The sequence below is a fragment of the Chrysemys picta genome, chromosome 13 (assembly GCF_011386835.1).
Source record: "Chrysemys picta bellii isolate R12L10 chromosome 13, ASM1138683v2, whole genome shotgun sequence".
Classification (NCBI taxonomy): Eukaryota; Metazoa; Chordata; order Testudines; family Emydidae; genus Chrysemys; species Chrysemys picta.
The window spans coordinates 26,362,242-26,379,012 of NC_088803.1; the positions used below are offsets into that span (position 1 = coordinate 26,362,242).

The 16,771-nt window shown below is 44.6% G+C and overlaps 1 protein-coding gene across 6 annotated transcripts in view; it reads left to right on the forward strand.

Moving 5' to 3' along the window:
• Window positions 1-6,006: 6,006 nt before the first annotated feature.
• The window catches only part of TOX2 (TOX high mobility group box family member 2), a 258,535-nt gene continuing 247,770 nt past the window's right edge, over window positions 6,007-16,771 (forward strand). The window contains exon 1 of one of the 6 annotated variants that reach the window (XM_005295412.4): window positions 6,007-6,233. In XM_005295412.4, coding sequence (XP_005295469.1) covers window positions 6,132-6,233 — 102 coding nt within the window. In that variant the 5' untranslated portion in view covers window positions 6,007-6,131. Of the gene's footprint in view, window positions 6,234-6,486; window positions 6,728-16,771 lie in introns of those variants that run through there. The other 5 variants (XM_005295416.4, XM_005295415.4, XM_005295413.5 and 2 more) reach the window with 5 other exon arrangements.

The following is a 16,771-nucleotide window of genomic DNA, read 5'->3' on the forward strand; positions in this document are numbered from 1 at the left end:
CTCAAGTCAGTCTGTGTAGGAGGTCTAGTGAAGGGAGATGAATGGACAACGTTTGACATCTCTGACTGTTGTGAGACTTATGCTCTAGGGATTGGAGAAGACGTTAGGAAAACATTGCTATATTTTGAATGAGAGTGATTTTAACATGTTTTGAACAGGACTAATTTAAATATAATAATTGTTTAAAAAATCAGTTTGTATCTGCCTAGGAAATGCTGTGTGTTTGGTGATGAAATGTGTTCATTTTCATGGGCAATACAGGGATTAAATCTTGCTTGAAGTGAAAAAGTCAACACAGCCTTAACTGTGGAGCTGCAAGCAATGTCTCCATGATATATGAAATATAATAATGATAATAATTAATAAAGATAATAACACATTAAAACCTTGCTAATTCACACTAACGTCTGAGAGTCTCCTCGCTAATTACTGAATTTTGTGAATAAACAAGCCAAAATAATGCATCAGAAAATGCACTTTGTTCAGTTATTTTGACAACTCTCGTTTAAGTTTAATTATTTATACTTCATAATGTATTAGTCTATGTACTGGGGTAGATTTTACAAAAATAATGAAGCCTTTGTAATATGACACTTCACTACAGCATCTGCTGAGAAGTGGGGAGACAGCACCATTTTTGGGTGTGTGTGACTTACTAAATGGGCAGATTAGCAAACTGCAGTTCACAATATTGCTAACCCTGAGCATTCAAAAATCATAAATCAGACCCCCCCTTCCCCAAAATCATTAGGTTTATTTCCCTTCTGGCTTTTGAGCCTTTACACTGCACTCAAGTCACATTTTCAAGCTTTTTGCCACAATCATGAGGGCTAGAAACTTAATTTTAATATCAGTGAAAGCTGAGATTCTCTTGTAATCACTTGACTCCAGGAGTTAGGATTTTAAGAAAAACACCAAATATTGTGAGAGTTTGCAACACTATCACAGCTGGTAGAAAGAACTCCCCATAAATTAGAGACCTCCATCCACAGATGGGTTTTCAGCACTGAGATTGGAACTGGATGTGCAAATAGCCGTGCAGCTAAATAAATAAATACACAAATACAATAAAATGGCCATTTCTATCAGTTACTTGCCAGACAATATAGACGCAGACCTGGTCATGATGAGCGACACAATGGTGGTCTCAAAGCTTGCTTACTGCCATTCATATCTAGGAATGGAACCACGCATCCTGAAAATACTCCAGCTGGTACAAAATGCAGGAATCCATCTGCTTAGCAACACAGTGCACTGCAAACGTATCACCCCAGTGCTCTGTTCCCCGGCTATCTTAGCCACCTGAGATATTGCCTCTTCCTTCAGCGCCCATGACAGCCATGTTCCACCAGAACAATGAAATTATTGATCAGTCAGGGGAGGCTCATGAATGTGGAAGACCAAACCTTCACAAGAGGTGGGCTGATGCTATGGAACTTGCTCCATGGCTGCCTTCAGAACTAAATACAAGATTAATTACTTTGACCTGCCTTTCCCTTAATAATTTCTTTACACACACACACACACACACAAATTCTATGGACTACACAAGCACAAGGCAGAAGAAATTTCAGCTGCAAAAGAAAAGTTAATTAAAAAGTTCAAAGTGACTGAAAATAAGGGGTTAAAATGGAAGAGCCATTTCATGCCTTCCTTAACTACTGAATTGCTATTTCTTCACCCTGCCTGGTGCAAGCTCTGGTTCTCCAGGCCCCAGTTCTGTTTACTGGCTCTTTCAAAATGCTCTATGTCACATGCTAGCATACAGAACAATTCCCAGAGGCCAGCTTAGGGAATTGTCATTTCTACTGTCAATAATTGGCATTAAAAAATTTAAAATAACAGCAGGTTTGCGCAGAACAGAGGCATATTTTGGTCTAATGATTTTGGATAGTTGAAGAGTAAGTGCCTAAGGTCAGGACAGCAGATAGTGTTCATATAATCCTGTGGAGGGTAGGGAGCTGTGAACTCACTGTCTCTGATTTTCATCCCACCTCATTTCCTTTATGAGGTTGTTGGTGCCAAAGTATTAAATATCAATATTAATTGTAATTTGTGGAGAAGGCCTAATAGTTGACATGGACCCAAGTAATCATGGAAACTTTGAACTCCCTCCCGCCCCTTCTCCTCATCAGTCTGGGTTACTGGAACAGATTAGAACCCTATTTAGAGTTAAAACATGTTATCAACGATTCCCCAAATCTCCACTGGGTTCTAATGTTAGCTTTCCTCCAACCACTGTGGCGTGAGGCACTCCCTTTGCCTTCTCCACAGGAGTCACCCAAAACTAAGCTTTTGTTTTTAGTAAGTAATTAATAACTGAGAACTGGAACATGATGGAGTGATGAGTCCTCCTTGCTGACAGCTTGCTTCAGCTAGCCCCATGCATAGTCAGGCTTCAGGCTTGGCGCAGCTACTGTGACAGAGCACGTGTCTGGCCAAGCCGAGCATCTTCCCATAGCAGCTTCTTCTGCTTCCTCTCCCCAGCCAAATCTCCGTTTCTGCCAGCCAGGCCTTTCTCTGACCTGCCCAGCAACTCTTCCTCCCGCAACAAACCTCTTGGTTCCCTTACATCCCAACCCTTACCTAAGGCAGAACTCGTCTTCCTTTTATCTCAGCCCCATGGCTCAACCTCAACCCCCCCCCCCCCCCAGAGTAGCACCCTACATTCTCCAGTGCTCATCTCCCCCATGTAGCAGCCCTATGAGCTTCTGCTCAGCTCAACCTCTTCTGATGACCACCCTCTTTTCCTTTCTTTCCCTCAGCTGCTTGTTACAGTCCCCCCATCCCCTTGTACCAACAAGAGTGCTCCGTAGTCCTCCTCACCTTCCAAGATATTGTATGGCCTACACCCCTTTTCTGGTGAGGAACATCAAAACCTAACAATCATCACTAGAAACACTGATCCCAGGAAATCAAAAAGTTGTATGCCAGGTGTTCATGGCATATGTCTGGATCCAACCTCTCACCCACTTTCCCCTTGTGTTTGGCCCATTCCCACAGGGTGTGCCTCTAGTGCATAGTTTAGCATCTCCCTGGGCCAAATTCTGCTCATTTATGCTAATATCAATCCAGAGTAATTCCACAGAAATCCATGGATTAGCAGTGGAGTAAATGAGAACAGAATATGACCCTATGTATTGTTGAGTACTTGCCAGGCCTATCCTGAGACTCCTAATATGGAACTAGCTGCAGGAGCAGCTCCCTTATGCCTGTTTGCAGGCTCAAGCCATGTCTACATTATAGGTGCTACAACAACACAGCTAGGGTGCTGCAACATTGTAGCATAGACGCTTCCTACAGAAACCGAAGGGGTTTTGCCATTGCTGTACCTCAAGCAGCAGTAATTAGGTTGACAAAAGAATTTCCGAGGGTTAGGTTGGAATTGCTGCAGCGCTCAGGGGTGTGAATTTTTCACACCCCTGTGCGCTGTAGCTATGTTCACCTAATTTAGATCAGGCCTAAGGCAAAAGCTTGCCAGGCCCAAGCTACTCTCCTTGCACCCATGGTGCTCAGCCCCGCCAGCCGTAGATGACACTAATGGATGCCCTCTCCAGTATGTAGCTTTACATTGAGTGGGAGAGTATGGGGTGGGATTCAGCCCATTCAGGGAGGAATTAAAAAGGGAAGAACAGCATTAACAAATAAGAGAACAAGAAAATCTACAAAAAAATTAATAAAAAAACCCAACAAGGCAAATAAGAAAAGGAATGGAAAAGGAGAAAAGAGAGAAAACGGACCACAAAAGGGGGATGTGCCAGAACCTAACGTGAGGTGACAGCGTGAGGGTGCCCATGTGACAATCCAACAAAACTACCTCAGCCCATGCCCATGCCCATGCCCAACCTGTCCTCAGAGGGACTAGCCTGTTATGCACAGTTCAAACCCTCACCATATGCAGCAGAACCTCAGAGTTATGAACACCAGAGTTACAAACTGACCAGGCAACCACACACCTCCTTTGGAACCGAAAGTACGCAATCAGGCAGCAGACACACACAAAAAAAGGAAATACTGTACAGCACAGTACTGTGTTAAACATAAACTATTAAAAAATAAAGGGAAAGTTTTTAAAAAATTTGACAAGGTAAGGAAACTGGGTCTGTGCTTGTTTCATTTAAATTAAAATGGTTCAAAGCAGCATTTTTCTTGTGCATAGTAAAGTTTCAAAGCTGTATTAAGTCAATGTTCAGCTGTAAACTTTTGAAAAAACAACCATGTTTTATTCAGAGTTATGAACAACCTCCATTCACAAGGTGGTCTAGCATCTGATCTATATGGCCTATACCTGCCGGGTCTTGCCCCTTAATACATTGGCCAGCTCCTCCTCAACTATAGGTGAGTATGTGGTACTTGGAAGGAAACTGCATGATGGCTTTATTCTTGTGAAAGGCAGAGTCTGTTACAGAGACAGGAACGTCCAGGAACCAATGTATGTGTTTGTGGTGGAGCGGGCAGGAGGTGGGAGAGTCACCCCCATTCCTTGGTGAGTGGGGCAGGTGACTCAGATGAAATGTACCAAGATCAGCACCTGTCCTTGGGATGCACAGAGGGAAAGGAGAGTTTTGGACCTTTTCCCCCTTTCAAAACTAGCCTCTAAATGTTGGGTGCCAACTTTAGACACCTGTGGGGCCCTGATTTTCAGAAGTGAGCACACACAGCTCCCACTGAAGTCATTGAATGCTGTGGGTGCTCAGCATCTCTAGAAATCAGGCCACTTAGTGGGTCACTAATTGTGACCGAAAGTGTCTGATTTTAGGCCCTGGCGTTTGAAAATGTTGGTGATGGAGCCTAACTTGGGGCATCCAAAATGAGAAGCCACTTCAGAAGCTTTGGACCTGAGGCATGTTCCTGGGGGATGGGCAGGGAGGAAAGCCTTGCTCCTTTTCATGGAGGGGGGAGGAGACAAGGAGACTCAACCTCTTTATGGTAGGGCAGAAAGAAAATATGCCCCTTTCAGGAGTGCAGTTGCAAATAGCAGCTCAGACCTTTGTAGGGAGAGGGCAGAAGAGACTCGGACCCTCTCTAGAGATTGGGGGTAGGTGGAGACCTAAGAATTTTAGAGGATTGGGGTAGAGAGCATAAAACTGGACCCTCTCAGGGGAGGGGGAGAGGCAGGAGTGCCAACACCACTAGGGGTGGGGATCAGAGGTTCCAACTCCTTTCCTGGGGGGGAAGGAGGAGGAGTCCCAGAACCTTTACTTTTTTGGGTGTGTGTGTGTATATAAATCTTAGCCCCTTGCTGGAGGATGCTGATGAGGAGGTTACACTCCCTCTCCTGTTGGGGGGCTGGGGTGGGGAGGGGGAACGACCAGTTTCTCTGCTGCTTTGGGAGGGGGGAGTTAGGGAGGGTAAGGAAGAGTCCCAGCCACTCTCTGGGGGCAGGGGGGAATCCCAGTCCTTCTCCTGTCTGTAGGAGTTTTGGGGGGGAGACCAGTCCCTCCCCTGTGGGAGGGAGATTTGGGGGGTGAGTCCCAGCACCTCTCTTGGTGGGGGATCTGGGGGGAGTCCCAGCTCCTCTCCTTTGTGTGGTGGAGGTTGGAGGGATCTCACCCCCTCTCCTTTTGGGAGGTCCCAGCCCCTGTCCTGTGGGGGGAATTTTGGGGGTCCAAGTCCCTCTCCCATAGGTGGGAGTTGGGGTAGGGGTTGCTAGCCCCTCTCCTGTGGGGGGGGAGAGTTTGGGTCGGGGGTCCCAGGCCCTCTCCTGGGGGGGGGAGAGTTTGGGTCGGGGGTCCTAGGTCCTTTTGTGTGGGGGGGGAGAGTTTGGGTCGGGGGTCCCAGGTCTCTCCAGTGGGGGAACTTCGGAGGCAGCCCCTCTCCCGTGGGGAGTTGGGGTGGTCCCAGCCCCTCTCCCGTGGGGTGGGGGGTCCCAGCCCCTCTTCAGTTGTGGGGAGATTTGGGGGGGCAGCCCCTCTCCCTGGCGGGCAGGGGGCCGTCCCAGCCCCGCTCAGCGGCTCGGCGCCTGGAACAATAGCGAGCGAGCGAGGAGAGGAGCCGGCTCTGCCCCCCGCTCCCCGCCCCGCCCCTGCCTGCCGCACGCCCAGCCAGAGGCAGAGCCGCCGCCGCCGGAGGAGCCGGTTCCATGCCCGCTGGAGCCTCCTCGTGCCGCCGCCGCCCCCGCTCGCCCCGCCATGGACGTTCGCTTCTACCCCTCGGCGCCCAGCGCAGTGGCCTCGCTGCCCGGGGCCGAGCCCGGCTGCCTGGGCCCCCTGGACTATTACCACTGCAACAAGGTACCGCGGGCGGGGGGCTCTGGGCCGTGCGCCCAGCCCGGCCGGCAAACTTGCCGGGCGGGACCTGTCACCGCGGGCGGGCGGGCGCGGGCCAAGCCTGGGTGCTCGCCGCCCCGGACGGGCCGAACTCCCCCGGCGGGGAGCCCAGTGCCGCGGGCGGCCGAGCCCCAGCGCCCGGCGGGAGGGAATTTCAAAACTAGTTCCGAGAGCAGCGCCCGGGCCGGGAGCGAGCCCCTGGGGGCCGGGGGCAGGCAGCGGCGGTGCCGCCTCTGCCCCCATCGCACCCGCGGGGCTGCTGCCTGCGAACACCCCTGTGGCTGGAGGGGAAAACAAAGCAACACACCGACAGCAGCGCGCACGCTGGGCTGTGTGTGAGCGAGGGAGTGAGTGGGGACGGGCAGGGGAGTTGCGTGCGACCGGGCGGCGGCTTGCTTTGGAAGTGTGGCGATGGTTCGGGCTGGAGAATGTACGGGCTAGGAGAGAAGCGCTTTCGGGTGAGTGTGGGAGCGCTGTGTGCTGGGTGTATTTATTCCCCACGGGGATGTTTTGCCCAAAGGGATCTCGGCATGTTTTCCCTGTATTTTGCAAACCTGGCTTCCCCGGCGTGGTTAGCTGCTGGGCCGCGGCTCTTGGTACATTTGTTTGCATTTTTCGGAACTCTGGCTTTGGACTCCGGGTTCTTGCCCCCTCACTTGTCAGTATCTCGCTCGCCTTCTCATCCGCCCAACACAGCTACTTCTGTTAAACACAGCAGACAGACCTGAGTTATGTGTATTTCATAAGAGCTATAGTGCAGCATAGCAATCTTTTTAATCTGGATTTTTCCACTTGCTGCTGCACGGAAAAACACCCTTTTTTGTAACTAGCAAGGAATTTGGTGGGGAGTATTCGAGAGTGCCAGAGGTATTTTAGGAAATAATCCTTCATCCAAGAGCAGCAAGAGGATAAAGCAGTGATAGATGGATTCAGCGCTCGAGGGACAAGTAGTTCTCTGCAAGTGCCACCCTGCTCCACGGGTTTGAGGAAAACAACACTTGAACATTTTAGTAACAAAACAGTTTGGAGTAAAACCTTTGGAGGATTATTTATATGGATAAACTTGAATGCGTAGCTGGGTCTGGGTTTCATATTGCCAAATTCTGGTGCTCGTATTTAAAAAGTTAATGAAAGACGTGAAAGTTTTAATGTTTCAGACCTGCAACTAGAATGCCCATTAGTTTTTCTACAGTAACACTTTGAATCGAACTGAAGAAAAAAGCAATATGGTTTCTAAAGACTTAGCAAATGAATTTTCCTTTGTAAACTGTATGTGTTAAACATTCTCTGCTGTTTGGGTCATTTAAATATCTTGTATAACTCGAATTAGACTTACTAACATACTATCATTTCTTAAAAATGCCCAGAAATTTTCCCCGAAGTTGAACAATTTTAATTGGAAATTACTTCTTTCCACCTGACTTTTGCTAGTTGTGCTTTTTTTTTTTTTTTAACAACAGGATCACTCTGAAAATACTAAAAATCGGGCAAACAGCTAAATGGGAGGGAAGATAAATTTTGATTAGTACAGAAATATCAATTGCGAAAGCACATGAGAGCTTGGGTGTCCAGGAGACTATAAGCAGAAGACTTTAAGAGCTACAAGTCTAAAACACTGCTTGTATTAATAATATTATTAATAGTAATATATTATTATTATTAAAAGATTGTAGAAATTAGGTTGTTCTCAGTTTTTTTGATGTAGAAGATGCTGCATGGGTTATTCATCCAAAGCTCTAACTGGGGCAGTGCTCATTTGTCCATAACCTGAGTGACATGCTCTCCCTGTGGCAGCTTGAGAGCAGAGTGCCCTGTAGTGGAAAGTCACAATGTAAAAGTTAATATGTGCTTCCAAAAACTTTGACTTGAGCGACGGAGAAAATTCTGTGGGGCCCATTTTTGTGGAATCAAAGGTGGGATTGGCAGGTTAGACTCTTGTGATCAGTTTGGAGCTATTTGTTAATACATCCAGTGAGAGAATTGCTGAGAGTGCAATGCTCTGAGAGCACAGACGGAGCTACTTTTCTCTAATTAATAGAGTAAAATAAGTAAGAAAATTTCTAGTCTTTGCGCTGACAAGCTGAATGGGATGTTGCAGAGGAACATACAGGGTACTGACCATGCCACCAGGTGCTGCTGTTGTCACTACTACTGAAGATCTTACGCCAGGCAGAGGAAGAAGGGAAAATACTAACCCTTTCCCTGATGTTTAGAATTTTTTCCCCCTGAGCTATCAGATGCCATTTGCTTATGCACAGTGCACCAACTTTACCTTAGGTGAGAGCCCACTGGGTTGAATTTGGTCCACTTTGTTTTTTAGTGTGACTAATTTTAATATTTAAAAATTGAGCAAGATGAACAGGAGGTGGTGTGCATCATCTGGTTCTACTCCAGGGTATGTTTGTGGGGACAGACTGGGCTACTGTGTCTGAATTCCTATCCTGTTCTGCACACTGCAGGCTCAAGTTATTGTGCAGTTACTGGTGGTCCGCTCTTCACCTTCCCAGGCATTCCACAGAGAGATACTCTTTGTGTGTGCTCATTTCCTCTGAAACAGAAGGCTGCTTCCCCCTGTGAGATCTTCCCTTTTCATGAGACTCTTGGTCTTCATATACAGATTCCCCTCCACCCATCCATGATACGCGTTGTGTGTTTAGTGCTGACAATGTGCTCATCATTGAACAACGCACACCGATACAGACACAGAGAAGGCAGATGTGGTGGTAAAGTCTGAAGGAAGAGGAAATAAGTGCCTTAAAAGAGTTTAATTATCACTACTCATGGCCATTACAAATGGAATGAGTTTTTGGGCTCGCTGTGAATAAGGAGAAGGCAGTAATGTGGTACTGCATTCCACCTGCTACTCCTCTAACCCTTAATTCAGACCTGTGGGTGAGCGGCAGCTCCTCAGCATGATCCCCCTTCTCTATTATTAGACGAGAGTCTGGGCTGAAGCAGATTGAGGTGGGAAGGACTCTTGGGCCTGGCTCGTACTTCCTTTTCCATGGGCTGGTTCTTGCGCTTGAAGTCTCCATCTGCATCGAGAACCTCAGCAAATATATAATTTGAATAAGGAGGCGCTTAGAAGTAAGTTTCAAGCTCTCCGACTAAAATGCTTTTCGTTTTAGGGGGGCTCTTCCCCCCCGCCCCAGAGTAGGTGGAGAAAGACTAAGATTGAAAGGAGTGCACAGTGTCACAGTGTATAAATAGCTCTAGCTGAGAGCATAACAATAGCTCTGCCGGTGCTATGGCTGAGCCAATAGGCACTTTCAGTACAACCAGCAAGCTCACTGAGGAAACACTCTTTAGCCCAAAGCATCCTGAAATGTTAATGTAATTGTTTTGTGCACTTACTGAACATGATATTGTTATCATGAGATTTCCGATCTCATCTGTGCGCTGCAGTGAGCCGCAATTCCTTTTTACAACTATTGAGGTGCCTATTATGCATCAGAATTTCCATTTTAAAAAAGACAGGAGCTTTTAAAGATAAAATGAAATGGGGGCATACGTTCAGCACCACATGCAAGGGACTGCCTGTGCATCTAAAGCTCTCCCAATGGGCTTCATGGGAGTGGGGCCCTCCGCTAGCTGTGTGTGATGGTGAATGCTGGCTCAGGTAGGGCAAATTCTGGCCTCACTATGTGGCTCTTCTTCCCCCCCCCCTTCCCTCTGGGGAAGGGGAATGGTTAGTGGATCCACACCTGTCCTCCTGCCCAGGCACTCCTGTTTACACCCATTACTGTAGCCTGTGAGTGCCCACCTACTCCAGTCCCATTCCAACCCTCCACTCTGGGGCATGGGTGCCTGGAATTGGCACCTCCCCCTCCTGCATGCACACCAGTTCTTTTACATTTAGCGCTGCCGCCTACTGGGGAGAGGGGCAGAATTCCCCAGCAGGCTAAGGTTTTTACGTGCTTAGGCGTATTATGATGCATTTTCCTCAGACTCTAATAAGCCGCTTATTTTTCAAGGTGTGTTATTTTTTATTGTGAATATATTATGTACATGACCAAGGCAGCACACATCTGTGGCATGTAAGATGATTGACACTCTGTCATGTGATGGTTTTTACACACTGCTGCCTGCTCCATGAAAATCTTGGGTTCATGCCCACTTTGGTTCAAATAAATATTTATATGGGCCCTTTGCTTTTAAACAGTGTTGAAATTCCTGGTAAGTAAATTATGTATAAAGGGTTCATGGTAAATTGCAGTTTTATTGTCCTAGGGCCCCATCCTGCTCCCAGAGCCCTTAGTGAGCATGTACATTGTATTAGCTGAATTGTTGGCATGTATGTAATGAATAATTCAGGTACATTAATTTAAAATAAGTAATATTCAAAGGCCCAGTTTTGCAATCCTTATTCAGGCGAAACTGCTACTGAATAAGAGTAAGATAGTGGGGATCTTGCCTGCGTGAGGAATGCAGGATCAGGACTGTTCTTTGTCTTATGAGCTGTAGGATGCAGTGTTGTGTTGTAATGTACTAGATGTGTTATTGGGCTGCCAATGCTCTGGTCTCTTATCTCTATAAGGAACTTTTGACAGTGAATGAGTATGTTTCTGTATATTTTCCTACATAAAGAAATTTAAATATAAATCCCTCTTAATTATAACTGTGCATATTAAAAAGTTCTTGATATTAAATTTGCAAACAATCTGATAATCATAATTACTGAACATAGTTTATGTTGTCTAATTCATGATGTATTTCAGTCCCTGGTGTAGAGAGTATACCTCTTTAACACTAGGAATACATGATCTGCTCAGTGCACCTCCCATTATTATTAATGGGAGTTATGCATGCACGTCAGTGGAAAGCTGTAGACGCCTTAACATGTCTAACATTTTTAGAAGTCAATAGCATAATCAAAACCTGTGCCCTAAGCCAGAGGTTCTCAACCTTTTTCTTTCAGAGCCCCCCTCTCCAACATGCTATAAAAACTCCACGGCCCACCTGTGCCACAATAACTGGTTTTCTGCATATAAAAGCCAGGGCTGGCATTAGGGGCTAGCAAGCAGGGTAATTGCCTGGGGCCCCATGCCATAGGGCCCCCCACAAAGCTACATTGCTCAGGCTTCAGCTTCAGCCCCAGGTGGTGGGGCTTAGGGACCAGGGCTTCAGACCTATGCGGTGGGGCTTTCTGCCCTAGCAAGTCTAATGCTGGCCCTGCCTGGAGGTCCCCCTGAAACCTGCTCAGGGGCCCTGGACCGCTGGTTGAGAACCACTGCCCTAAGCCTTTCTAATAAAACTATTCGTTACTTTGCTGCTTCAGATATACCATAATTTCCCTGTATTTTGCCTTCTCAGTTCTTAAATTGATAAACTATTTTGTTAATATACTGTCATAAATTATAGATAATTAAAACCCACAAGCCATGAGATAAGTATTAATTTGTAGCAACATTTTCTTCTTAAAAAACAAACAAACACTCATTAGAAATTGAATCTGCCCTACTGGTATAAAACAGGGTCAATCTAATGAATACATTTTAATGGAACATTCTGTTTTGTTTTGACTTTTACTGTACATTGTAAATTGCAGTGATAAACACTGGCCTTTTTCAATGTTTTATTACTTTGCCATGCTGGAAGATAAAATATTTTCTGTTCCTTTTTACTTTCTAAGCCAGTTCTGTTTTGAAGAAACATAAATCTTTTTTTCTTTCAAGAGAGAATATTGGTTGGGAATAAAATGTCCAGTAAATTTTTAATTTGGGGTCTATTTTATTCTCACTTTGTGCAGGGAACTCCTCTTGATAGCAAATGTTGAATAATTCCCTGAAGATGGGCAAGGACCTAAAATCTTGGGAATTATCTGAGTCACTCAGTGGGCCATCCCAGCTTCCTACAGCATATTCTTTGATGGTTTATGCATTCTATCTGCATAGTAGAAAGTGTTTGAAGCTCTATTTTGCCGTGGGCTTTATTAAATCAGAAATTCAGAGCTAAATAATGAATGCCCATCCATTCATAGAAATTGTTGTTCTAGCTATATGTGCAGAGAGAAGGCTTTATTCTAGTTGCTTTTGGAATAATAGAGATATCTTGAAGACTACGCTGGTTTATATAACAATATGGTTGTAAAGGTCAGTTCTGATTAAATCCCTTAAAGGCCTGATCCACAAAAGTTTTATGCACATGTGGTGAGGAGGGAGTTGGCACACTGAAGGTTCAAAATCTTAAAGTTTCTTTTACTTATTTATGATTCTTCAAATTGACTATGAACATTTTCCTTAAAATCACTGGGCCAGAGTCTGATTTGTGTTATGCAGCCATAAATCTGGACTAAGTATTGATGTCAGTAGAGTTACTGCGTACTGACAGTGGTATAACAGAGATCAGAATCTTTCTCCGTGCATGAACAGTCTAAAAAGCATTACTGGTGACAAACTGTAGTTCACTTTGTATTCATAAAAAGGAGCAGTTCTATAATGGTTTATAAAAGTGTACCACACACATTATTTCTGCCAGCTTCAGGGATGATTGTTAATATAGAGGACACCTGTGACCCACGCTATGCTCTTTATCCCTGTTCTTTCAGTGTCCTACTTTTGCTATTTGTTTTTATTCACTACGGGTAAAGTAGGATTGTTTTCTTTTTAGGGTATTTCTGCATGGTCCACCATTGCTTTCCTTGTGTGTCTGTATTAAACTGCAGAAGAGGCATGGAGCACTCTGTATCCATATGCAGATTATTCAAGCCAGCAGCATTTTGTTGTGAATCAGGGAGGCGGGTGGAGGAGAGGGGGGAATGTGTCATCCCCCTAGATGTGGAATGAATTTTTTTCCCAGTTACCTTTGTGTTCATCCTTTTTATGAATAGCGCTCTAAATGCTTTTACCATAAGTTGGATTATATCTTTCAGTATAAATGAAGCATATAATTGTGTTTTCCTAACAGCTCTACATTAAAAATAAGTTATTATGCTGCTAATGTGTTTTCCTAGACAATTTTCCATCTAGTCACTATCAGGCTTCTGTTTTTAGCTGTTGCGTACAACATCTTCTCTGGCTTCTTTCTGTTTTATTTTGCATTGCTAAAGTACGGGTGAAGTGGTGCCATGATTCCAATTTTGCTACCATTAACTCCTAATGGGAGATTTGAGTTTTAATGTTCCACTTTTGTGATTTTTCCATACACCTTTTTTATAATTAAGGTTTACATTTTGGGATTCATTTCCTGTAGGGAGGGAGAAACCTACAATGCAACATACACTGAAATGAGCAATAATCAAAACTGTTATAAAGATGTGGTTGAGAATGGTGTTAAATCATCTGTCTGACTCACTTATATAAGTAGGTTTAAATATTTTAGTCATGTGCATCCTCCATTCTTTTATTGTTCCTTTTTGGTGTTCTGTTCTGATGGATGCCATTTCTTCTTTGAAAAATGGAACTGTCTGCTGCGTAGCCTGCAGGCTGAATCTTTGCATTATGCCACAGAATATCCATCCTCCATTATAATCTTTTGCATAGATTGGTTGACCTCTGTAGATATAATTAAATCTCTTCCTGGCTACTGTATGGTTTCATTTCAGCTCCGTGCTGTATGTATCTGTTAGGTAAGTGTTAAATTAGGGCCCTATATCAGTAATTGTTATTGTGGTACTATTATTTGAAAATCAGTTTCTACTGGGTAGTGTGAGCTATTTCTGAGAAGCCTTGTCTGAGGAAATCAGGTGACTTTTAGTCTGAGGCAGTTTCTTGACCTCTAATTATAGCATGGTCACAAGAAGGCTGGATTGCATGAGTGCTTAATGTAAAATGTAGATTTTCTGTATTGCCTTAAAAACTCACCCTCTCACTCTTTGTGATATGATTATTCTGTGTTCATAAGGGTCGGCTAACCTCACAAGAGCAAGGAAATTAAAGTGGAAATATCTGGCCTGATCCTCAGTGTGAGTAATTCCTCTAAGTCAATGGAGCAGTGCTGACTTACTCCTGGTGCAGATACAGTCCCATCAACTTCCGTAAAAGATCCTTAAGACTGGCTAATGTACTTGTATCACTTCCACTCTGCTACAGGCGTTACCCTGACACAAAGGACCATGGCATTGGATGTTGCAAAATATATAGCCCTGGTACTTCAGAGTTTTTATGGAAACAGAGATACTCTGTTCCAAAATGAAAACAATATTGGGAACACTTGCGGCCTTGGCTATGCATGCACGGCTCCCCTTGGGCCAAAGTCAGCCCTGCTCTAATGTCATTCTGCCACTCACTCTGGATTTGACCCATGCCAGTGTCTGATGGCAGAACAGGGTTCATTGTTTTTATGGGAGCTCTTTTAGAAGGTGATAAGCATTTTTCTATTGGATTAAACAGATTATATTAATATAGTTTTTCTTCCCACAAGATATACCAAAAATGTCTGACTCACAGTTTCCATTCCAGTTTGGATTCCTTGGAGAGGCTTTGTCTTTTTTTCTCTCCTGGCCTGTCTCTTGCTCCACTCACATAGCCCCATTCTTCTCTTTCTCTCCCCTCTAGAGGAAGTCATCATCTTTCTCTTTCTCCTTTTTGCTTCAGGTCCCCATGGTGTCAGAGTTGGGAGATATGGATTTTATTCCTGGCCTTGTCACTGACTTGCTGTTTGATCTGACCATGTCTCTTAGGCTTTCATTTTCAGAAGTAACTAGTGATTTTTCAGCTCCATTTCTTGTGGTGCCCTGTCTGAGATCCGTAGAGGGGCCTGATTATCAGAAGGTGCTGAGCATCTGCTCTCTGCAAACTGGAGCTTTTGAAGGTGGTTCAAGTTGCACGTCCAGAGATGGAGACCTCCCAAATCATTGGTCACTTCTGAAAATGTAGGTGTTTTGAACCTCTGCTTTTCTACCTGTAAAATGGAGAGAATAATTCTTCCCTTTGTCACAGTAGTGTTGAAGCTTAGTGTTTGGAAAGCCCTTAAGAGCCTCTAGAAAACAGCAAATGTTATTACTATGTCTGCTTTAGTGCCTCATTTCCCCATTTGTTCGGGATTCCCCTCCATATCAACTTGATTTCCATTCTTTCTCTTTCTGACCGCCTCACTCTTACCCATCCTTCACTCATCTTCTAAAATTCGGTCTCTCTATCTCCTGGTTCTTTGCTTCAAAGTCTTCGACCCCTGTCTCATCTATGCTTATCTCTTCTGCCTTCTCTCTTTCTGCAGAACTCACCTACCACTTCCTGGCTTCAGTACCAACTTGACAGCAACACCAACATTGACCGCACAAATAATTTTCATTCCCATTAGCACTAATCCAGAGAAAGGTGGTGGTACTGCCTAGGCTATCTATAATACTTTTAAGAAGATTCTAAGCCGTTTAAATATTTCGTGATTTCAAAATCAATTTAAATAAGGGAAATGGGTGGGTGAGTAACAGGATTGAAAGTATGTTCTGGAACCTTTTGCTTCCAGGTGCTCAGTTCAAAGCCAGCTCAGGTTGGTACTGATTGAAATCTGTTTCCATTGAATGGCTGCTCCCTGGGCTGTGTGAAAAGAGTTAGTGGGCCTTTGTCCAGGTCGTAGACAGGTGTCTACACTACTACATTTGCTGTTATGTTGGCAGTCTCAATAGAAAGACTAGTGACTGAATGGGTCACATAGACTGAACTACCCTCTCACCCCTAAAGATGGTTTCTCTAGCACAGGGATTTACGCCTCTTTATTTTGCTTTGGACACCCTCCCACCCCCTCCGCTCAGCCTCTTGGGTCTTGACTAATCCTAGATTGTGAGCTCTCTGGGTCGTGGTCTTTGACTGGGCCTCTAGGCACTACATCAGCATAAATAAATGAGGGATGAGGTGCAATGGTAAGGAATAGTGTGTGTGTGTGGAGCTTGCACTGCCAGTGCTTATGCAACTGTATCTGTTCTCTGGAGATGTGCTCAGGCTCAAGGGATGTCTGTCTGGCACTAGTTGCCAGCACTGTATTAATGGACTTCATTTTTTCCTTTACATGCCATCACTGCTCCCTAATTTACAGATAAACATTTTCTCTGTCAAAGAAATAAAACAATGGAGAATATGAAATGGTTCTAATCTTCTACAAAGGTTTATCTTAACATTGCATTTTTATAAGGTGAGCCATTTTAACCGCACTAGTCTGGAGTAAAAGAGTGATCTCATAATAAAAGTTTTCTAGGGAATCCTATGGGGAGCTGGATTTGTAACCCTATTGTCTAAAGGGGGCAGGGTACCCAAGATTCTTTAATCGGCAGGAAAGAGACTTTGTCAATGTGGAAGTGATTATAATTTTATGAAAACTTTTAAGAAAGCTCTTTGTCAAGAGCTGGAATAGAGTTTAATTGAATTATCTTGGCTCGTCTCTGCACTTGGGGTGGGTGGGGGAAGCATTTGGATGTAATTGGGGGGAAAAAAGTAGAAATACTTTAAAAATTGAAAAATGGGCACTTTGACCACAGAAAAATGTGGCTTGTCATCACACTAGGAACTAATAGTCACTTCCATTACTTCTGAGCTCTGCTTGCCAGTGGTTTCATGTTAAAATCAGGA